The sequence below is a fragment of the Medicago sativa genome, chromosome 4, assembly GCF_051527215.1.
Source record: "Medicago sativa cultivar Bolivia chromosome 4, Bolivia_mono, whole genome shotgun sequence".
NCBI lineage: Eukaryota > Viridiplantae > Streptophyta > Magnoliopsida > Fabales > Fabaceae > Medicago > Medicago sativa.
The window spans coordinates 74,488,474-74,512,989 of NC_140752.1; the positions used below are offsets into that span (position 1 = coordinate 74,488,474).

At 34.5% G+C, this 24,516-nt stretch overlaps 1 protein-coding gene and 1 pseudogene across 4 annotated transcripts; both read right to left on the reverse strand.

The window, feature by feature from the left end:
• Window positions 1-788: 788 nt before the first annotated feature.
• Window positions 789-13,401, reverse strand: LOC146931819 (uncharacterized). 3 transcript variants are annotated; one of them, XM_085703380.1, is made up of 20 exons: window positions 13,120-13,401; window positions 12,930-13,018; window positions 12,207-12,316; window positions 12,037-12,091; window positions 10,236-10,324; window positions 9,542-9,608; window positions 9,400-9,462; window positions 9,008-9,178; window positions 8,806-8,899; window positions 8,633-8,712; window positions 8,440-8,515; window positions 7,434-7,477; window positions 6,147-6,214; window positions 5,922-6,007; window positions 5,513-5,670; window positions 4,078-5,413; window positions 3,661-3,944; window positions 2,475-2,681; window positions 2,234-2,390; window positions 789-1,441 (listed from the first exon to the last, which is right to left on the reverse strand). In XM_085703380.1, exons 1-20 carry the CDS (start codon window positions 13,229-13,231, stop codon window positions 1,143-1,145), a joined length of 3,645 nt encoding a protein of 1,214 aa, XP_085559506.1. In that variant the 5' UTR covers window positions 13,232-13,401; the 3' UTR covers window positions 789-1,142. The 3 variants fall into 3 exon arrangements, with proteins under 3 accessions (XP_085559506.1, XP_085559507.1, XP_085559508.1); XM_085703381.1 differs by lacking the exons at window positions 12,037-12,091; window positions 12,207-12,316; window positions 12,930-13,018; window positions 13,120-13,401 and adding an exon at window positions 10,559-10,706; XM_085703382.1 differs by lacking the exons at window positions 12,037-12,091; window positions 12,207-12,316; window positions 12,930-13,018; window positions 13,120-13,401 and having other exon boundaries at window positions 9,419-9,462.
• Window positions 13,402-15,124: 1,723 nt separating this feature from the next.
• On the reverse strand, window positions 15,125-22,619 carry LOC146931820 (TMV resistance protein N-like; annotated as a pseudogene). Its single transcript, XR_015006827.1, has 5 exons — window positions 22,039-22,619; window positions 20,539-21,637; window positions 20,286-20,457; window positions 16,716-16,818; window positions 15,125-16,607 (listed from the first exon to the last, which is right to left on the reverse strand). The product of XR_015006827.1 is annotated as a TMV resistance protein N-like (transcript).
• Between the last annotated feature and the right edge of the window lie 1,897 nt (window positions 22,620-24,516).

Below are 24,516 nucleotides of genomic sequence, written 5' to 3' on the forward strand. Positions count from 1 at the left end.
TAATTTTGATATGGTTCGGTTCGGTTAACCGATTCGGTTCGGTTAACCGTTAATTTTGCCCAGCCCTAATTCCAGCCTTATTTTTAAAGGGGAATTCTATTAATTTTATGGGAGGTTTGTTGGTTGTACTGTTTAGTTACTACAATGGTATTGTTCAAAATTTAAGTGTTCATTGTTGAATCAACATTGTGTGGTATATTGGGTGGATAACAAAGACCTTTGAGCATATAGATAGTCAAGTCAAGGTTCAATCATTGTGTTTTTTTTTTTGGTGGCCGGTGTTTGAACCTCGAACCTTGCATATATTATGCACTGTCTTTACCAATTGAGCTAAGCTCACAAGGACTCAAGCATTGTGTTTGAAAGAGCAACGATCAAGCCTTGAAATAAGAAAGTATATTTTTATTATGGCGCATAGTCTAAAGAATCTATCTTTGGAGTATTAACTAAATCTTTTTTTAGATAAAGAATCTATCTTTGGAGTATTACCTATATCTTCTTTTTTTGTCAAGAGAAGTATTAACTAGCTAGATCTACAACCTTGCCATCTATCTCAAAAATCCCTTTAATCCAATATTATGGACTACATTATGCAAATTCATATCTCGATGCAACTTAAATTATTAGTTGGTCTAGTTTTTGAAACACTTTCTAAAAACTCTTTTTTAGTTTTTAAAAACTTGAAAATTTAAAACTTGTTTGCTAAACTATTTTTAAAATTGCATTTGGAAACTGTTTTGAATTTTTTAGTTTTGGGACTAAAAAACTAAAACATGTAAAAGGATAACTATCGTGAAAAGAGGACTTGTATATTTCAAAAACTGAAAACAAAAACTATTTCAAACAGGCCCTAAATATCGATGTTTACTCTTTTGCAACAGTGCAATCTGAAAATTCTCCCCAAACCTGTAATCATAATTTTCTGTTGCGAGAATTCAACATTTAAAATTGCATTCTTTCCTATCATTCCCTACTGCTTAATGTCTGCAACAGAAATTGCATTCTTTCCTATCATTCTTTCCTAGCCCTTATTTCTGCCTAACGTATACAACACTTAACATACGGACTATTATGCTATATACAAAAAGAATTGTAATCTATTTGAAAGAAAATACTTAATTCCAGTTACAGGAGGTGAAGTCTTAAAGTTGATTCCGTAATTGCGTCAATAAACCTTGCATTGACTCAATATGTTGACTAAGTTGTTTAACAACGTCAAGGTGCTGAAGGGAGGACTCGGAAGTACCAATATCGTTGACCAAAGCATTTATCTTAGCCTGTGAATCCACAACCGCTTCCTCAAGCAAAGTTATTGTTGATTCCATAGATTTGTGTGGGCTTTCATTTATTAGTTTTGGTAATTGAGAAGGACCCCTGCTGCTAACACTACCATCTATGCTGAGTTTCTCCGGAGAAAGATTCTTGTCAATGCCTTCACTCCCTGCAAATCATGATAATAAATGTTCACAAAAAAATGAGGGCAGAAATAACTCATAATATCCTTTAGGTTATTATTCAAGCCAACCAACCTTTAAGTCACTAGTGTTTTCCTATAGCTTCTAACCCTAAAACAAAGTAACTCATAATATCCTTTGGGTTGTTATTGATATGTGTTTCCTCTCTTCAATGATCGAGATACTCTAAAATTTTAAACTTAACTCAATCCCATAAAATCAGTTTGTAAAGCAATGGTTGTCCAAGTTTTATAACTTTATTTAGACTATATCTCTACCCAATGTGGGACTTGAGTTTTTTTCCTCCAATAGACTTCTTCACGTCTGAAGGGTAACCATGGCGCAACTGGTAAAGTTGTTGTCATGTGACTGGAAGGTCACGGGTTCAAGTCCTGGAAACAGCCTCTTGTGTAAAACTCTTGTGTAAAAAACAGGGTAAGGCTGCGTACAATACACCAAATGGTGGGACCCCTTCCCGGACCCTGCGTATGCGAGAGCTTTAGTGCACCGGGTTGCCCTTTTTATACACTTCTTCACGTTTAGAGCGATTTGACTTGGTTCATGGATAATACAGAGTGGTTCATTAACAGATCAAGGATAGACCCTGCTATCTTGATTTTTGACTTAATTCAACCACACAAAATTGTTTTGTTAGGTTAAGATTGTGCAAGTCCTATAAACACATTTTGGGTCCTATCTAAGCATTGGATACATGATAAAAAAAAGTAAGGATTGACCGATGAAAAGCATTGGATACATAAAAAAAAATTACAGCATACCAATGTTTCCTAGCTGATCCATTACAGACTGGCTGACAGAACCTTCTAGCTTAAGCAATTGTAGAATTCCAGCTGTTATACGGCCCATGGAATCAATTTCAGATTTGCATAAAAAATTGAGGTGCTGGAACTCATCCTTGGTTACAACAGCCTCAATCTGCAAGGTAAAATCTTGATCATACACAACCATATCCTATAGAGAGACATTGGTTACATGCTTTAGTTATGAGATTCCGATTACCGGTTGTTTTATAGAGAATTTTAGGTTTCCCACTTCCCAATCGGCCCTTTCATCATCGGCATTATCCTCATGTAATATCAAGTCCACTTCAAGGCCGATTCCCTGAACTGCATCAGTCAGTTCTTTAACTCCATTAGTGGTTAACATGGATGACATGACATCTTTTTGGGTTGTGGGTTTCAAGATCTTCAGCCCTTGAACTACAACCTGCAAGTACCATCTCAATATGCAACGGTTACAACAGGCCGTGTCTAAACAACAGGTGAGACGCAGAAATAATAAGACACACATAATATCAATCAATGCTGCGTTTGTTTCAAAGTATATATTACATTCTTATGAATAATTATGATATTCTCAAGAATGTCATTCGTGGGTAAATTTCAATTAATATTTAATATTTCAGATACTTTTTAAAATTTAAATGGTGGGAGGAAGATGCGCAAAAGGAAGTTGTGTTTAGATTAGAATATGACTTCCATATTCCCATGTCATGGGCAAGACGAGATACACTCCACATCATGAAAATTAAAACAGTAAAACATGGGAATGTCATTTCCTGAGAATTAAAAATACTCGAGACAAGAAAAGTAAAACTTGTATAAACAATGGGAATATCATATCTCAAGTTTGCATCCCGGGGAAAAGTAAAGCTTGTATAAACAAAATATCAAAGTTCTAAACAGGAGCAAAAATAAACGAGCTATTTTGACATTTAAGTTATCCATGTTTCAACATAGCAGTTGTTACTAGTCAGTCAAACAAAAATTGTGTAGCACATCCAACGATCCATAGCATTAACAACCAAATTGAGAGAGAGACAGAGAGAGAGAGAATCATTGACTATCCATTTTGGTCTGATAAGTTTTAGCAACATTTGAATGATAAAATTCATAGGTTGGAATTTGCAAATTAGATTATTAGGTCCCATGATATACAATAGACCACTAATACCATGGATAACTGTAAGCAAATAATTGAATGCAAATTTCTCTGGGAAATACAAACTGATGGACTGCCAAAATAGTTTTTAAACACTTTGATATGGTGTTTCTCCATATTTCCTAGTGTCATCCAATAAACCCAAGTATTACTCTTTAAAGCAGTGAGAAACTCCTTAATTATCCAGAAAGCAACTTACGCACACAAACTGCATTAAATCTTGAAGAAAAAGGTATCTGTTTACCGTAACCAGTTCTAAAGGATATTGTTTTCTATGTGAATGTTGCGCCTTGCCACCTGTAACCTTCTTTGGGCTACTTCTAGCTTTTACTTCTAAACTGTGGACGGTTGTATGCCAACACCTCTGTTCTCTACCTATGTCTCCTTGACTAGAGAACCACCATCTTTTGGCCATATCTTGTGCACCTTCAAGAGCAAACAACCAGTCCTTCAACTCTATAGTTACATCCACATTGTCTGGCTTCTTCAAGTGCGGAAAACTGGGTTCTTTCCCTTCTCTGACACTTTCTGGTGTAAAATATGGTTAGTAAGAAATTATACTTATGTAACAAATAAAACACGAGGAAAGCAACATAGTAAAATGTGTGTGTGTGTGTGTGTGTAGCAAACACCGGCTTCAGTAAATGAGGTTATCTCATACCATCTTCTGAATTATCAACAATTATAGGTGTTGTCTTAAAAAGTTTTCCCAATGGCCCTTTTTGTAAGTTTTCGAACCCTATAGAAAGACCCTTCCCTGGACCGCCATCAGGCCCAAGTATTCCAACCCAATGTAGGAGGGCTTCAGCGTAGTTCATTCCACCACCAAGACGAACACCAGATATTGAAGCGGAGATATTCAAACAATGAGACTCATTGTCTACTTCATAAAATGGTATGACTTGATCCATACTTAAGATCAAAAACGGGACTGAACGAGCATTTCCATTCAATAGATGATTACTGTTATCCACCCAGAAAACAGCTGTCAGTTGAGGGTATCCAATATCACTCATTGAAGGAACATTTTCCCCAAAAATAAAAGATGTGCCATTATCACATGCCAAATGCTCCTCAGAATCCACGCAGTCTATCTCAACACTCTCCCAGCGTAAAGTGGATGATACAACAATAGCACCACCAAGGGTTCTATGAGTGGCATTAAAGAACAGATCATCTCCGACAAACTGAACTAGAGGAATTCCCTCCATATTCACAGAAGAAGACTCAAGAAATCGAAGTTGGAGCTTTTTTATGGCTAAACTTACAGCAGCGTCACTAGGAACTTTGTCGATCAGCTGTCCACTGAAAGATGTATTCCTAGCGTCCTTCATTTCTTTCCTTTTCCAAGCTATGGCTATTTTTTCACTAACTCTCCCAAAATAAGCATAGAGATCCAGGACAAAAAATAATTGTTCAATAGAAGTGTTGGATAGATACTGTTCACAAGAAACCCCAACCCTCATAATACCCGCAGGAGGAGGAACCTTTAACAATGGGCTGCCGTCAGCAGTTACCATAGCTACTTCAAAGCAAGCATCTTTCAAATCGACACATCTCCACAATCCAGCAGTCCATCCCAGAGAATTCTGACGCCCAAATGTGCCAGTATTTGCTTCCAAAGATAGAGTAAGGTGGGATGTTCTGGCAGCCCACTTCTTCTGGCTGGCATCAATTGGTTGATCTTCCCAGAGACAGAAGCAAGCAGGATCGTTCTCCAGGTTTAGTATTCTTGGTTTCATTGAAGGTGAATCTAAAACGAAAAGGTTTTCAATATGTAGCCTTGCTCCAGCAAATAAGGATTTAACTGTATCATCCGTGTTGCTTACACAAAAATCCAATTGGGCCTTATCCAAAGGAACTGTAATATCCAAACCCTTGAGAGTGAAAATAAAAGAATTCACAGAGAAATCTGGTAAAATGTCACCACGATTGACAACAATTCCATCAGCTAAGAAGGATGATATCCTCAAGCAGGATTCTTCATGGAGATGGACCTGTAAAATAAAAAAATGTCATCAAATAATTGGAAACGAAAAATTAAATAGATGTACTGGCAGGTACTTTACTAAAATAGCTTACAAGGAGCCATATACCATAAGAGACTGACAGTCAATAACTGTTTGAGAAGCAAGGGATGGTGGAAGTGGAGAAGGCATGATCTGAAGGGCGTGGATGCATATTAGAGGAGTTTCCACAATCAATTGCCACTGCTGTTCTCCTAGAGGATATATTGGCGGGCAAAAGCTTCTAGCTGCCAAAAGGAAGGAATGAAACATTTAATTAACCAAACATATTCTTAACAAGAAAATGAGTCAATAACTTGGACAGTTCAATTTTTAATCCAATGTATGTAAAACTTTTACATTACCATACAACCAGTCAGATGTTGCCACATCATTAAAAGAAATTGACCTCTTAGATAACAGGTAATAGCTATTAATCATAGTAAACCAATATGAAGCTATGACTTATGACATGTGAGAGGCCGAATTAAATGCATACCAAAATCCGGCACTTGAAAAGCTTGTTGTGTGACAGATTCCATCGATGGCTGCACTAATGTACATGGAGGGCGTGAAAATGTATCCCTGTATTTCAAGAAGCACATACTACAATTTAGTTACGGTATAACAATTAATACAGTCAACTAGGCATAGCATAAAGACACAAACCTCAAACGGTATAACAATTAATACAGTCAACTAGGCATAGCATAAAGACACAAACCTCAAAAATAGTCCTGCAATTGTAATCCTGGTCAAGTTACTGTCGTTATCTCCTTCAGAAAGACTGGCCTGCATGGATAATGTATCAAATAATCATTCTTCTCTGTTGGGAGCCTGATAATATGGCACAGAAAAGGGACTACAAACATGGGAGCTTGATTCATCATTGAAGAGATAATAAAAGGTGTATATTTGTCAACGGCGTTAGGTATTTTGAATGAGTAAATGCAGAAAACAAAATCCCATATCATAAATTAACAAAGGAAATAAGCCGTAGAAGGAGCTTTCCATCTCTTGACTTTTATAATAGATACTTAGCTGATAACTAAAGAATTGAACTTGTGGCAAATTGATAGATATGAAACTAGCTGCTATTAAAGCTGGGCCCAGAAAGTCTCTTCATGTTTATTTTAACATACCAAAACACTCTTTAGGAAGGGAAAACATATGCAGAAGGAAAGATAATGAAAAGAGAGCCATATCTAAGAGGATCTACCTTCACTGGAATTTTGAACTGTAGAGGTAGGGAAGGATATGGGATTTCTATCTGTTTTCTATTTCGACCTTGGGGCCATACGAATTTTCCTTGTCTGGGAGCATTGGTCTTATTACTTAAGAATTTCACTTGTAATACAATCGATTTTTGTTAGACAGAAATTGTTTCCCATGACAAATTCACATAGACAGCATATATGTCATGTGAACGATTTTTCTATTTTTTTTCTCTTATTTCTAGCTCATTCATATCAAGTGTACCAACACGGGACATATAAGCCAATGGTTATTACATACACACATACACATTACTTTAAGTAGAAAAACTACTGTTTCAACATCATATACAAAGTTCAGTATTGAGTTCCCATGATTCCTTAACAACACTATCTTTTGAATTGTGGAAGGTTAAAAATTGATAAAACATCTCAAGAAAAGAAATTTAGAATACATTGAAGAATCGGTTATCTAATTCAGAGAGCAATCTCGAGATGTTTCCTAATTTCATTATGTTACCTTGTTTAGTTCGGGTGGGAATCATATGTAGTGGTGAATTTGAGCTTATGCACGTAGCTTTACGCTAGTACTATGCCTAGTTCTTAATGAAAATAGGTGTAAGTGCTTTGTATTTTAAACACATACCATATCAATCTAATATCAAATTATTCAGAACCTCCTTGCTCTCTTTCGTCCTTTCCTATCTAAAACCTATAATTTCAACAAGGAGACATCCAAAAAATAAAATGAGTGCATGGAGAAAGAAACAAATGGTAATACTATCGAGGAAAAGTACCCGAGAAAAAAAGAGGGACTGCATTAAAAGCTCAAGCTGGAACCCTGCAAGGTGATGCCAAATGATTGTAAGATCATTTTGCATAGCATGTATACACATAGGACTTTATTTTAATGGACACAATAGACTATTAGAGCATCCACAGTGGACCTCCCCGCCTTGGGTGCTTAAGTGGGTCTCATATATACACATTACTCATTTTGTAATTTTTAAAATTAATGCTTAATAAGCGACCATTCTCTCCAACACAGCACCTCAAAAAGATACTAAATGGGTCCCACAAATAAATTTATATCATTACATTTAAGTGGGCCCGCAAAAAAGTTAAGAGAGTGAGAGCATCCACAATGGCTTACAGTTTCGATCAATGGCTCAAGAAATAGGTGGAGTTCTATAGCCAAAGAGAGTAGTAGAAGAGCTTGAAAAACGGTAACTCTTCCTTTGCAGCCATATTGTGACAACAAGGCTGCAATAAATATAGTTCATAATCCAAACTTTGCATGACCGTACAGAACATGTTTAGATGAACAAACATTTTATCGATGAGAAGCTTGAAGAGAGAGTGGTATGCATTCCATTTGTTCCAACCACCCAACAGATTGTAGATGTTCTAATCAAGGGTCAACTGTTTGAACACCAAGTTACCAAGTTGGGTATGATACATATGTTTACACCAGCTTGAGGGGGAGTGTAGATAAATTAAGAATGCTTGAATCTATGGGTGTAAATAAATTAGGCAATTAAAATCCTAGAATTAATGTAAGGATTAGTCAAATCCTTAATCATGAGGTTTATCTTTCCCTTTTTTATTTCTTAGGATTCTGATTCTTTTAAATAAGGGACATGTCTCCCTCTGTTTCTTGTTCTATTTAAGATGTACTAAGAACAAAGAAGAAAAACATAAATAAAGTTGTATTGAATATATCATCAATCAATAAAGCAAATATTTCTAGAATATTAAATAATAATTAATTGATATTTAAATCAGTTAAGGATAAAGATGTACCAGAATCTTTAATGCACAGAAATATATGGTCCACAACAATTGACACAAGAGAACGCCCAGCAGCTTCAGTAGATTGCTATCATGATTAATTCAAAAACAACAGACTCAGAATGATATAATGATATTTTAGTAGTTTTAACCTTAACAAACTTGTGAAAAATTGTTAGGTCAAAGGAGAGAGGCAATATGAAACCTGCTGGGCCTTGAAATCTACATTTCCCCTGTTTAGACAAACATATATTCCTGTCATAAAGCGGAGAAGTGCACGTAGCCCTGTTCATATGTTGCATCAACCTCTGGTTACATCTGTGCCTTATATATCAATTCAATATGGACATTAGAAGTCTAACAAGCTCCTTTACTGACCTGGTTCACTTAATGCAGGGCAAATGGCTTCTGTGACATGTAACTGAACCTCGAGCCCAAGTGGACTGTTCAATTCAGTTCTCTGAACAGTGATCTGATAAATATAAAGGTAAAATTATATTTCATGAGTCGTGACACATAAAATTATAGACAAAAACAGGATATTATACAACTAGTTGAAGGAACTGTATTCATTCATTACATGTGCTTCTCCTGATATTCCTTCTATAAAACGCTCGCCTCCAAAGAATACTCTCTTTGCACCATCATCATCTCTCAGGTTTGAACCTACTTGAGAGCTGCCTGAAGTAGCATCCGTGAACATGTCAGGATGAGGCAAAAGATCAATAGATAATGATTCCCATTCCAATTTCTGAAGAGAGAAAAAGTTCAAATTATTTTTGGGGTAATACAAATGTAAGCAACATAGCATGCTCGATTTGAAAAAATATAACAGAAAGTAAACATTCTGATGAAAGGTCATATTATGATGAAAGGAGACATAATATGGAAACGAAATATACGACGACAGCCAAATCAACACAATGCATGTTGTATACAAACAAGAAAATAAAATGAAAGGTGGTATAGTACTTTGAAGACATAAATATACTTCTTATTAGATGAGAAATCCCGCGCCTCCTTAAGATTTACAACCTGAAAAAAAGGGAAAATAGACTTTATACACCAGAAGTATTAAGAATTATACCATAAAAATGAGTCTCAACACAATTACCTGCCAGCTTTCATTTGTGGTATACAGCAAAAGGTTGTGTATGGTTATAGACGCCATGGGTGGTGCCCTACAATTAGAGACATGGAACAAGGATGTTTACAAATAGATCTCAGGGAAAAACTTATGACACAGTTTGAATCAAACACGTATGTATAATTCACTGGGTTTATGCTAAAAGTTATTATTACACTGAACCAACTCCAACAACATATTTTTTTAAAACAAATTGGGGGAGGGGAAAATTATTATTGATTAAAGTGACATTAATTGTCATTTTACAACCGTCCTAAAGGGGATTTGAACTCCATCTCTCAAGGTTACAAGGTCAGACTCTTACATTGAGCTGACACCTCATGGAACTCCAACAGAGAATGACATACTAATACAGAAATAAAAGGGCAACCCGGTGCACTAAAGCTCCCGCATACGCAGGGTTCGGGAAGGGGTCCCACCATTTGGTCCATTGTACGCAGCCTTACCCTGTTTTTTACACAAGAGACTGTTTCCAGGAGTTGAACCCGTGACCTTCCAGTCACATGACAACAACTTCACCAGTTGCGCCAAGGTTACCCCTCACATACTAATACAGAAATATTAATTTTAAATTCATCGAGACCCATAACAACCGACAATGATTGTAGAACACGAATAAAATGAGGAATGAAAAACCAGAGCACTTGTAAGACGAAGTTACCATGTTGCTGCCCCTTGGAGACGAGCACTACCATGAGTTTCAAGTAATAGATTAACTGTATGAATCTGTATAGTCATTCCATCTGCAATCTGAAGGTTGCCCACAGTCAGTAGAAATGAGTAATATTCAATTTAAATTTCTGTATCAATAGGAAATGAGTGGTATATGGACGTAACTACTAATACTTATCCTATTCTTCCCTGAAGTTGTTCATTATGGAAAATGACTGGTATACGAAAGAAACTACTAATCTTTAAAGTTGTTCCATAAATTATAAAAATTATTTTGGTCATGTCTCTAGTCGTTTTGGGGTCTCAACATACCTCCTCATGCACAAGACTAGACATCTAAAGCATGAATAAATGCACATGGCCCAATAACAACAGTCCCTCAAGCCTAGGATTGAACTCTAGAGTGTGGACAAATATGAGCTTGGGATTAGAAAACTCTATCGTGTGGACAAATTCAGGTAGTCTAATAACAGATATAGAATAGGATAATATAACATCTTAGACCAAGTGCAATGGGGTTATTGAATCACTCATTCAACATGTTTAACCATTGGAGTGGGGGGTGTTGAAAGTGAGTTGGAGGAAAGAGATGATGAAGATACTCAACATGTTGAAAGCCTGGCCCGATCTGCCACGTGGCGCGACGCGATTGCTTGATCCAGGCGCGTGCAGCTCACTCTCCGACAGGGAGAGTGAGGGACAGGATCCGCAGAGAGAGAAAGAGAAATGGATAAATGCTGTGACACTTGGCATGTTACGATTGGCTGCTTGAATTTTTATCTTCTTAATAATTTGGACTCAATTATTTCATTGCAAATTAATATTTTTTTTTATTTTTTTTTACCAAAATTCATGATTTTTTCCCTCTATAAATAGAGACTTGGATCATTTGATTTGGACATAGAAAAAAAAACCAAGTTTTTCACTCTTAATATTATTATTAGCTTTTCTTTTGAAGTTTTAGTCATTGATTAGTGAAATGGATCCCAATAACAACCAATTCAACACCCAAAAATCTTCTGATTACCCATTTAGCTACCAAAATCCCAACAATTATCAAAACCCAAATCAATTTCCCAACCAACATGCTTAGTTTGTTGTATTGCATTTTAAGTTAAGAAAATAAAAATAAATTATTTAAATAAATTTTGTTTTTACAAAAAACAAAAAAAAAATTGTTAAGTGTTTCTTTATTTTAATTTAATTATAATCGATAATTATAATTTTATGTAATTATAAAAACAAAAATTAAATAAGAATAAGAAATAAAAGTTGGTGGGGTAGGGTGTTGAATGATAAAACCATTGGAGTGGATAAAATTGAATGGGTATTGAATTAAGACAGAGAAAATGATGTGGAGTGTTGGGAATTGAAAAAGTGGGTGTTGAAGGTTGTCTTAGAATTCTGGGTAGGTCTGATGCTACCTCAAAAGCTAGCTCCAGAGCTGATGATTGCTCAAGCCTTTTAAGGACTATTTTGATCCTATCTATAGTAGATGTTAGATCTCGTCAAACTCTGCCTACATTTTTATTTTCATGTTACTTAAAATTGTCCTGAAAATAACTGGCAACAACTTTAAGAAAAGGAAAAGAGGTGGGGGAATGACAAAGTCCCATAATAGCATGAAGTGAATAATTCGATTCCCGCCCCAATAAACTGTATCACAAAGAGTTTTTGCTTTTCTTTACCCCTATTTCATTTGTTAAATTTTACTACAACCACCATATAGTTATCAGAATATGAATGTCACATACACATTAATTTAGGCTTAGAAATGATAGTCAAACAACCTTATCAGCGAAGCCGTACCCGCTACCCTTGGCAGAAGCACTTGAAGGCGTGGAACTGCATACAACAGTGAAAAAACAAGGACTGTAAAGCTTTAACAGCTGGCATTAAAACCATCACTCTACAATGAATTCCCTCACACCCAGTAATCGCAAGAGACTGATTTCACTACCTGGTTGGAGTCTCAGGTGGTGTAAAATCAGAATTCTCCTCAAGAACCAAATCAAGCCTATCAATTTGCACAATGATTGGCTCTGTCTGTACATTGCTCACTGACGGTAGCTACAAAGGCAAATTGTTCTCAATCAATCAAAAACCATAAAATCTTCAATAAAACAAATAAAAAAGAAAAATGCCTAACAAGAAAATATAAAGGTGGAGTTTGGTCTAATTTCTTTTACTAATAATAATAAAAAGTATCTCATCCAATTTTGCATCCGGATTTCTAAGAACTCAAAGAAAACGCTCGGAAAAAAAATGTGGATGCATTGCATACTCGTAAATTACAATTATTACTAAAAAAGACAATGATGCCGTAAAATAAACATAGAAAGAGGAAAAAGTACAAAAAACTATCCTTATAAATAAATACTCCCTCCAGTCCTGCTTATAAGAGAAAGTTGGGAACAAAAGCTGATGTATATGGCTCAACTTTCTCTTATAAATAGGACCAGAAAAAGAGTATTTTATACCACATATATCAACTTTTCAAATACCATTTTTGCTTATATTTCACTCGAGAGCGAGTAACTGCTTAGACTACATGCTTAGACTACAGCATTGTAAGTTATTTGACTAGAAGCGAATTACCGTAACTTTTTACACAATTTACATGCAATTCTAAGAAATTAAACATCAACATGAACCAAATAATGAAATTGACAAATTGACAAACCCTGATCTCCAATTTTCCAACTTTAGCGGTGGTGACATTGAGTGCAGGCGGCAATCCAACGCTGGAATGCAATGCATCACCGTTTATATCTGAAATACACAAAATTCCAAATTCAAAAGTCCAAAAACAAACGAATCATTGTGATGATTAACCGTAATTATGAACATTGAAGGAAAAAGAGGGAAATGACCTAAATTAGAAAGCTGAACGGTGCGACCCTGCAATTTGAACTGGTCTCTGGTGAATGATTTGAGCCAGTATTTGAGCGTGTATTCCAATGCTCTTGCTAGGATTGATTCCATACCTTAGCTTCGGGGTGTTTGGTTCGGATCGAACGAAATGCTTTGAGAATTGTTTCTCCGATGAATTGGATCACAATGTGGAATGAAAGTGCGAAAATGGAAGGTAGTGGTTAATCGGGTTCGGGTCAGTGAAAGCATTTGGATCTTTTTTTGTGATGAAAAAATGAAACAGGGAAAACAGAGGGGTGTGGGTTGTTTGGTTTTCGCGGCAAAATCACGTGCCGGAAGAACAGTGTGTGGAGGCGGGAGGAGACACGTGCAGCACGTGGTTGAGGCAATTAGTTTCTTACATGAAAAATAAAAAGGTTTTGGACCATCAACCTACTGCAATGAACTTACCGATAATATTCATATATATTTAATAAAGAATAATGTTTTGAAAACGTTTACACATTTCAACTCACTCTTTTATATTGATTAAAAATTTATAAGGTGCACAAGATTTACATGCAATCTACATAATTTTGTAAGATTCATATAAATTTCGAAAAATAGAAGAGAAAATGTGTTGCTAGCACTCATCTTTAATACTTCATTCGTCTTAAATTATATGATTTTTTTTAAGGATCATCCCAAATTTTAAGTTGTTGTGATTATTTCATACAAATTAATAAATGTAATAAATATTGTATGAAAATGAAAAATTATGAATTATTCTATAAGAGTATCATTCACTAATGATATGAAGAAGATAAATTAAATAATTAAAATAAGAGAATAATAGATAGCCAAAGGGATAATAAGATAAGTAATATTATTAACGATTTATTGGTATTGCAAAGTGACTTATAACTTGAAAAAATATTTTTTCAAAGGACTTATAATTCAGGACAAGAAAGTAAATTCTTTCAAAATAAATATGTGTTGTTAAAATATAATGACAAGGATTTATTAATGGGACTCATTTAAAGCAAAATATATATATATATATATATATATATATATATATATATATATTATAGTAAGCGTGTTTCTGTTCACAAATCCTAACTCAACTGGTAAAAATATCAAAAATTGTTAGATCGAACGACGTGATCGATGTTCAAACTCCGGCCACTCCATTTGTGTGTGAGAATTTCAATGGCCATTTTTCATTTCGTCTATCTAAAAAAGACCGTTTCCAACACTCTTCAATTATATATATTGGTCACCCCAAAGATTTTCACAATCTTAATTTTTATATTCAATTTGCTTAAATAATTTAATTTTTAGGTCACTAAATTTAGGAAAGTAAGCAACTAAATAAACGGGCGTGAGGACATTGGAGTGGTTCTTTATCATACAAACATTCATACCCTCTAAATATAGAAAATACCTAGTTTTTTTTTTTTTTTGAGGAAAAAATACCTAGTTTTTTTATCACAAGTATTTGAACATTTTATTTAGACACTCAGATATTTAAAATATGTTAAAAAGATAAAAGAATTAAATAGTATGTTCTTTTAAAATAAATAAAAATATGCATTTTTGTGTGTGAACGCTCAAATTCGCAAGCAGCTTACAAGGTTTTGTCCTCGTGAGCATAGCTCAGTTGGTATGAACAATGCATAAAAATATGCAAGGTTCGGGTTCAAACCCCGGCCACCACCAAAAAAGCTTACAAGGTTTTCGCAACAAGAGTGGAGTATGTTGCTTACTACTACTACTACTAACTTGACCGTGTGTTCTACATTTGTCGTGTTTTATTTTATGTATTTTATAACACACATTTGAGTCATGAAGATAACCCATATAGTGGAAAAAGGTTGTTGTCCTATGCTGTTAGTTTGAGATTAAATTGCTTAACCTAAAGCATTTCAACTTGCAGAGCAGATGATACATTATTCAAATGAGATTAACATAATGAAGTTACATAAAGGCCATACCATATAGTATACAAAGATAAATAAAAAATAATCATTATATTCCAAATCAAATTACTCAGACAATATTGCAGCTTGCAAAGTGAAAACTCGACCGCCGAATAATTCCAATTTCCAACCAATGTTGTTACCTTCTAATGCAAATGAAATTACTGTGGTTGCATTTCTGGTTGTGCCTCGTCTTCGATTCCCAAAATGTCGCAGTTCTGAGCTAATGAACTTTTGCAATGCATCATTGTAAAGTTGAGATGTTGTAGATCATGTTTATATACCCAACGATAACCACAATTCTTCACCTCTACATCCAAACCTTCACCATCCACAATCAAAACTTCCATTCTAATATCTCCAAGTGTACTGTCTATATCACTCATAAGATCAACGAATGATTCTCGAGTGAAATAAGCTAGCCAAATGTGATTTGATTTCAGCATAATTAAATTTGTATGTGCCGGAATGCCTAGAAAAACCTCCAAGTCACCGCTACTAAAACACAAATGTATTACAGGTTTTCGTTCATTTGTTGTTACCTTCTAATGCAAATGAAATACTACACAACAAGCAAAAGCAATGACATCACTGTCATGATGCATGATAGGAGATGTGTCTATACTTATTGAACTTTCCATGTTCTGATTGTTGAACCACCTTGGCATTTCTGTTCCAGGTATAACAATATTAATTTCGCGAAAGAAGACAGAGGAGGATTCTAATTGGTTGGCCTGTAAAAATTGTATCATCCATGAAAATGTCATGTCACTGCACTTTTCAATCTCACCCAATTCAGGACAGTTGAAAATGCACAATCCTGCTCTCCTCCAATAACTAGTATCTGAAAACATATGACTGCGCTCGTGTTCGATGGAGGAAGCTGAAGGAAGCTCAGGAAAATATCTCAACTGCATACAGTGCTCTAAATTCAAATATGCAAGTTTTGAAAGTTCTCTGAAACTAGGCAAGGTCACAAAATTGTTTCCCCCTAAATTTAATCTTTCTAACCAAAGTAGGGATCCAATAGCATCGGGGATTTGGCTTAAACCGCAATAACTAATATCAAGTTTACGCAAACAAGATAAGGTTGGCAATGAAGGCAACAAACAATTGGGTGTTCCTAAACCCAGGTCTAGGTTTTCTTTCGGAAACATAGATTGGAGAGGCAAAGTGATCCAGTCAAGTATGGATAATTTTGATTGGGAATGTGGCACACTTTCACTTGAATCAATATTACTCTTCAAATGCAATGAAGTGTTAAATGCCTTGTAACATCCACAAAGATTTAGATACTCAAGAGAGGTGAGACAAAACAAGTCATTGGGTACGGTTACTAGATTTTTGCAATCTTCCAAATTCAAGTAAACAAGTTTTCTTAGAACACTAATAGATGGATCCATCTGTTCAAGTTTTACACATCCTTTGAGATTTAGCCGCTCAAGATTAGGGATCTCTCCAAAATCTGGCACTTTAATTAGACTTTTGGAGTTCCTCGGTTCAAGAGTTCTCAAATTAGGCAAGTACTGTAATGTGAAAGAAAAAGAAAACATAGACATCATGTTATGTTCATTTAGCTAAAAATAATATTATTCATGTTTCTAAGAGAACAACATTAAGAGAATTTATATTACCTTCTTCCCTTCCCATAATTGTTTGATGCTGCTATCTTCCAAGATCAATTCAACAAGTTGGTAGGGTTGAAAACTTGATGGCAAGTACATGAAAGGATATTGCCTGTTGGTGATTTCCAAAATAATGGAATCACTTTAGAACCAAAAGTTGTAACTCTTCATGGGAATCATTCATATACATTGGAACATTATTATTTATTGATAGATAATGAACCATGACATTGATTCAAGTGTATATGGTTATAACATTTGGCAAAAGGGTGCTTAATGAACCATAACATTGATTCAAGTGTATATGATCATAACCTTTGGCATAGGGGTGCTTAATGAATCATAGCATTGATTCAAGTCAAAGGGGTGTCTTCTCTCATGTGAAGAGTCATATAATGCACTATAAATACTTGGCATTTGGGCATTAGTTGGACACAAGAGAAAGAACAACAACACACAATTTTGGACAGAATTTTGTTGCACTAACAACATAATTCTTCATCATTCTCTTACTCTAAATCATCCATCGATCAATTCTCTAATGCATGAGTGAATTGCTGGAACCATAAATCTGTAAAATACTGTTAGGAGATACGCTTGGTGTGGTTGTGCAATACACGTCAAGGAACTCATAGTATCTTGAAGGGGATTCGCCGGTCATTCCTTATTGCATCCAATATACAGTTATTGGTGGGGGCGAATCGAACCTAAAGGTTAGTATGGCAACCCCATACGCTTTGAGTTTGCATGCATAACCATTAATCTTTTCAGGTTTCAAGTACAACAACATCTTCCCAACAATCAAGATATACAACAAATCTTTGGAATTTATGTGCACACTTCATCATAGTCATCTTCATCATCTTCTTGGTCAAGTTATTGCAGCAGACCCCCAACACAAGTTCCAACAATCTTTAGGTTCGATTTATGATTTACTTGTGATTAATGGCTGCAATTTTGGGTGAGATGAAAGCTTACATTTTCATTCATGACTACGGTGAACGGTAAACAAATTCCTTTTATGAATATATGTTATGGAAATTTATGGATAAATATTTCATATGTGATGTGTTTATGTTAAATTTACATGTGGTTGTAGATAATATATGCATGATAAATTTTGATATGTATAAAATTTATCGTTTGAAATCTGTTTAATGTTAATTTGAACATGAGATAATATCCATATAAGTGATGACGTATTATGAAATATTTAGTGTTCTAAATGCATGTGTATGGTATCTAAGTAAATATGAATATGTTAGATTTAACATGTGGTGACATATATATACATGATTTAGAAACTGTTCAAGTATATGAATTTTGATGAGTATAGTAATATGTGAAGAATGTTTAAACACTATTTTATTTATGAAAGTAGTGTAAATAAATTGTCAAAATATCAAGTGGTTGTTTTAATGATATTATTTGCTTTGTGTAAGAAATTATTATCATTAATATTGTGTTGATATTGTATGTGCATGATAATATGAAAGTAATTGTTAATTTCTTGTTTATCATGATATTAAAATAATTTGGGTATGTTTTGAATTATTGTAAGTTGACATATGTTCATGGAGGAAACTTATAGAGAATATTAATGATTTTGGCTCATTGTTTATTCTTCTATGTGATTGTTTATTGAAATTTAGCATTGAACATATTTAAACATAAACTTAAATTTAACACAATGAATTTATGATGTATGTATTAGTTATATGATAACTAAAATCAAAATGTTTGTGTTATATTTAATTTTATGTGGAGTATATGACTTGCATGTTTAATCCCATCTTATGAAGTTTGGTTATGACATTCTTTTATGATCAGGTTTTATTTTGCTATGTATGTTTAATGCATTCAATGTATCATATATCTTGGCTAGATATAAAAGAAAAGTTGAAGGTCAAATTGAAATGCATGTTAAATATTGTTATAGCAAAGGTGTAATGACATAAAAGTTTGTGCATTATTACAATATACTCAATTGACAAAAGTGTCATAGTTTGATGATAGTTGGTGAATACTATCAAGAGCATATAAGTTGATCCATAGACATAGCTATGAGAATACAAAATCTATGTGAAGAATTGAATATTCAATGTTTATAAAAATTAAAAGAAAATATTGCAATTATTTGACGAAATAATTGACAAGGAATGATGTCTTTGGAAATGATGTTGAATACATTGAAGACATTATTAGGGATGTGGTACAAACCCAAATCTAATTGATTACCAATGGTGGAAACTCAACCCACACTTGAGTAGCATCAAGTCTTGGGTTCAATGGTGAAAGTACACTATTAGAGTAATTGAAGTACTTGACAATAGATAACATCCCAAGGGGCAAAAGTACTTGGACCATAAGAATAAAAAGGGTAGGATGAGGTTTTCCTCTTAATGGACATATAGCATATATTTGCTGGAATGCATACTTATGGGGCATTTCCGATATAGTCTACCTATGTGAGAATGAAGTTTGGCCGCTTCACGGAGTTCAAGGGTTTGACTCTTAAATTCTCATGAAAAGGGATATATGACACAAGGCCTTCTTAATGTGTCATCTTACAAGTCTCTTTATCAATGGTACCGAGATTCTATGTGTAAGTTATGCACACTTGTTCTAATGAATAGTTGGTTCAAAGCTTGCCTACCATACTATTTGGGAATGAGTGAAAACTTAACTTACTAAGTAATGGTTCAAATCGCGAGATACCATTATCTGAAGGCATGGAATTTCCGGATTTATGTGATTTAGTATTTTGAAAATGGTGGGGGATTGTTGGTGATTTCCAAAATAATGGAATCACTTTAGAACCAAAAGTTGTAACTCTTCATGGGAATCATTCATATACATTGGAACATTATTATTTATTGATAGATAATGAACCATGACATTGATTCAAGTGTATATGGTTATAACATTTGGCAAAAGGGTGCTTAATGAACCATAACATTGATTCAAGTGTATATGATCATAACCTTTGGCATAGGGGTGCTTAATGAATCATAGCATTGATTCAAGTCAAAGGGGTGTCTTCTCTCATGTGAAGAGTCATATAATGCACTATAAATACTTGGCATTTGGGCATTAGTTGGACACAAGAGAAAGAACAACAACACACAATTTTGGACAGAATTTTGTTGCACTAACAACATAATTCTTCATCATTCTCTTACTCTAAATCATCCATCAATTCTCTAATGCATGAGTGAATTGCTGGAACCATAAATCTGTAAAATACTGTTAGGAGATACGCTTGGTGTGGTTGTGCAATACACGTCAAGGAACTCATAGTATCCTGAAGGGGATTCGCCGGTCATTCCTTATTGCATCCAATATACAGTTATTGGTGGGGGCGAATCGAACCTAAAGGTTAGTATGGCAACCCCATACGCTTTGAGTTTGCATGCATAACCATTAATCTTTTCAGGTTTCAAGTACAACAACATCTTCCCAACAATCAAGATATACAACAAATCTTTGGAATTTATGTGCACACTTCATCATAGTCATCTTCATCATCTTCTTGGTCAAGTTATTGCAGCAGACCCCCAACACAAGTTCCAACATTGCCGCCACTCAACATATCTTAATTCATTAGAAATACAATCCAAGCTTCCTGAGAAGTCCATTCCATCAAGTATAAGCAATCTAAGATGGCTCATCTTTGACAATGCTTTGCCATAACTATTTTTGTTTCTTTTTGCCGTCCACTCCTCAAAACTATAGCTTCAACACTCTTTTCCTAAAACATTGCAAAAAACTAAAATGACTTTACATAAATGGAATATCATATGCTTTGTATTTTCAAACTAAAATACTTTACCTTATTCTCTGACATAACATTGTTGAAATATTCATGGAGCCACAACCTGGTCCACTTTCTTGAATCTTTGCTTGAATTTTCTTGAACAATTTTTTTGCCTAGCTCTTCTAATAAACCATGCATTTCAATCTTACTTTTTTCTGATATGCTTATAAGTGATTTGTCAATGAGAACTCTTAATCCAATGTCAGCATGAAATCCACAACAATTCAGTACATTTTTAACAAGTGTTTCCTTATGCCCATTGAAAAAACAGGCAATATCAAGAAATATTTCTTTTTCCATTTTCTCTAGCCCATCAAAACTCAATTGCAATACGTCAAAGATATCTTTGTTTGGATTGTCTCTCAATCTAGTCAATGCACTTCTCCATTCATAAATATCTCGACCAAACAAAAATGAGTCCAGTGCTTTAATCGCTAGTGGTAAGCCATCAGCATAATTTAGTATCTCATATACCAACTCTTCATAATTACTCAAAATATTATCACGTTTGAAAGCTTGTTGGCAAAATAATTGAAGAGAATTAGTTTGATTCAAGAGTGGAACTTTGAAAACTACATCCACTCCATACCTATTCAAGATATGAGTATCTCTTGAAATTATAATGATTCTACTCCCAATACCTAACCGCATACGGTTCACAGCCAATTTCTCCAATTGTTCTCCTTGATCAACATTATCAAGAATTATGAAGGCCCTCAGATGACCAAGCCTATTTTGTATCAAATTAGCTCCGTCACTAAGATTGCATATCTGAAGGTGCTCTTCGCCTAAAGTTTGGCTAAGAATTTGCTTTTGTGCAGCAACTGGACCATCATGTTTGCAAATTTTGCTTACATCATCAATAAAGCAGCATGCATCAAATTGACTAGAGATTCTTCTATATAAAATCCTAGCAAGAGTTGTCTTCCCTACTCCACCCATCCCAGAAATTCCAACAATCCTAACATCATCAACTACATCCAAAAGCAAAAGCTTTTCTAATCTTTCTATGGGAGAATGCGTCCCAACTAAATCATTTGGAAGACTTGAAAATTTGCAATTCAATATATTTACTATCTCTTCAACAATCTTTTTAATCTCAGATGATTGTGGCCTGAAAGTTTAAAGATATTAACACAATCATCATATATTTAAGAAAACCAACACAAAAAACCCATGTGCATGACAAGATAACAAATCAAAGCTTTTTTTTTTTCCTCTTTTAGAATACTAATCTTGTTCTTAAGTATATAGTTATCTACCGTACTCCGTGGATAAAAGTTTGACCTATTCTCTTAAAGACAATTGTAAAAGTCTGCTAGTGTCATTTCAACTAATAAAAATTTGTCCCTCTTCCCTAATCTTCTTTAAAAAGAGTATATAAATTCGAAGCCAATTTGCATCTGAACTAACTTTCCTTGATACTACACCCTGTGAACTCTTAACTTTAATTTTAATAAGAAAATGTAAAATTTGCATCAGTAAATAAGATATAACACAAGGAAGATTACTTACTTATCACGTATATCCCAACCTGAAAGATTGGCAACTTGTGTGAGAGCTGTCCTCCATCCTCGAAGGATCTCAGAGTCTTGTTTGAATCTTTCTTCATGTTGGGAAAATGCTTTTTAATAACTCCCACTTTGCTTTCGCACCTCGGAAGGATCAACATCATAGAAAATAGGAAGAACACGTCTTCCTTTTTGACTGCATTGAAGAAGGATGTATTCCAATTCTCGCAAGCACCAAGTTGAGGAAGCATAGTTGTTTGAGAAGACAATGATGAAAGTCCGAGAGGCTTCGATAGCACGAAGGAGTTCAGGTGCTATGGATTCACCTTTCTTAAGCTTAGTGTCATCCCTGAATGCAACAATGCCTCTTATTCGGAGGGCAGAAAAAAGATGATCGGTGAAGTTGTATCGTGTGTCAGCTCCTCTGAAGCTAATAAACACATCATATGATGATTTTCTGTTCTCATCAGTCACCATATTGCTGCTTTGAATGATACTTTTATTACTGCAAGCCATCTCAAAACTCAATCATTTAAATTGATGAATACTAATGAGTTAGAAACAAGTGTTATATAAAGCCGAGAATCTTTTTTGAGTTGTGATATTTGAACAACCATTTTGTTGACAACTTATGGATCAACCATAGATTTACAAAGAAAAAGTAGGTATTGACACAAAAATCAAAGCAATAGAGATGTAAAAACATAATGTGAGCACGTGAGAGAGAGAGAGAGAGAGAGAGAGAGAGAGAGAAAGTTGTCACAAAAGTTGTCACAAAATGGTTGTACAAATATCATTTCTCAAACTTTTTTGTGGTTTAGGACTTGAATTAGCGTTCCTTCTTGGCAGCTTGCTTTCTACTAGTTTTAATTTCAACATCTTTCAATTTTCATTCCTCGAGAATTGAAGCATTTTTAATATACAGCATATAAACTTGTGAAGAGGGAACTTTTTCCAACCTTGTTATTTTGTCAGTATCATGATTAAAATATTTGTATGTTTTATAAATAATTGATATTGATGTACTTTATATAAGTAACCTTTGATTTTACCACTCCCAAACGTGACTGGATTCCGCATAATGTGGATCTTGTTCTTGCTCAGGTGAGGTCTTCCAAGATTTCTTGCTCATTTTTGAGTAATTATAAATTATTTAGAGTAAACTATCTAATTTAATTCCTAAATATCACTCTTTTTATTTAATTTTTACAGTATATAATGCGTCAATTTAATCTCTAGACATTTTGAAAGCACGTGGACTAACCGTTGGAATTTATATGATAAACGAATAGATTAAAAAGATTGTGTATCTTTAGGTTCATGAGAATTGAGAAAGATGATGATGATAAGCATAAGAGGATTGACTATGCCCCAACCTATGAAGCATGAGAGGATTGACTGAGCTCGACTCGGCTCAATAAGAATTGATTTGACTTGAAACTTGAGTTCAATACAAACCTTTTTATTGGCTTGAGTTTGACTGGTTTAAAGTTTACAAACAATTTGATTTGACTCGTTAGGTTCAGTGTTTAAATATGTATATACAAATAACCTAAAATAAAAATACAAACACAGCAAAATCAGTACTGATAACGTAACAAAAGAAATAAAATTTCACATTTAGAATTGATAATATCCTTAAAACAGTCTTCCAATAATTTAATTTTATATATATAATCAAGTCAACTAATGAATTGATAATCAAGTTCAACTCATTTATTTAGCAAACTTAATTTTCAACTCATTTGGTCATGAGCCAAGTTAAACAGATTAATTGTCTAGTCGAGTTCCAAACTTTGGTCGAGTTAGCTCAGTTCATTGTCAGCCTTATACCTCATGTACCATCTCAGCTCACAACACGTCTCAGACTAATATTTTTTTTTTTTTTGAATCTGCAAATATTATATCAATGCCTAGCACAAGAAGTGCAAAGAGGCAAACTGTTACAAAAGGACCCTTGCAAGCCACAAAACCGAAACAGCAAAGGGACAGGGCAGGAAAGGAAAGATACAGAACTGGGAAAGCCAAAAATTAACAGAAAAACAAAGCTATATACAAGCTTTCCCAAAACCGATCAGAACTAGAAAACCAACTGCCCACTAACAGCAAAACCGAGACCGCAACACCAGTCCCATAGCAGATCCAAAAAACAGCCCCGTTCTGTATCAGACATGTAATACCCCAAATAAAAAAAAAAAAAAATACATGTTTAACCATTTGGTAAAGTTAATGATTCGAGGTAGTGGATGGTGGGCGGTTTGGCGGGGCTATATGGACTAGCTATATGTAAAGTAGGAGAATATCTTTAGTTAAGAAAATGAAGCGGCATATATACAAATAGGTTTATGATTCTCCCCTGAAAATTTTATAAATTTTTCTCCATTTTCAATCCCGTCGTTAAAATGCTCCTACTACTTTTCTTAGTAATTTAGCTTTAATCTTATGATTGAAGGTAAAGATTCCACTTAAGAAAAATTGGGAT

Coding starts and splice junctions, on each gene's coding strand:
- LOC146931819 (XM_085703380.1), bottom strand. CDS start 13,231: ATGGAATCAATCCTAGCAAGAGCATTGGAATACACGCTCAAATACTGG. Junction 12,317..12,929: donor TTGGAAAATTGGAGATCAGG/GTTTGTCAATTT, acceptor TTGCCTTTGTAG/CTACCGTCAGTGAGCAATGT. Junction 6,215..7,433: donor AGTCCCTCTTTTTTTCTCGG/GTACTTTTCCTC, acceptor TTATCCATGCAG/GCCAGTCTTTCTGAAGGAGA.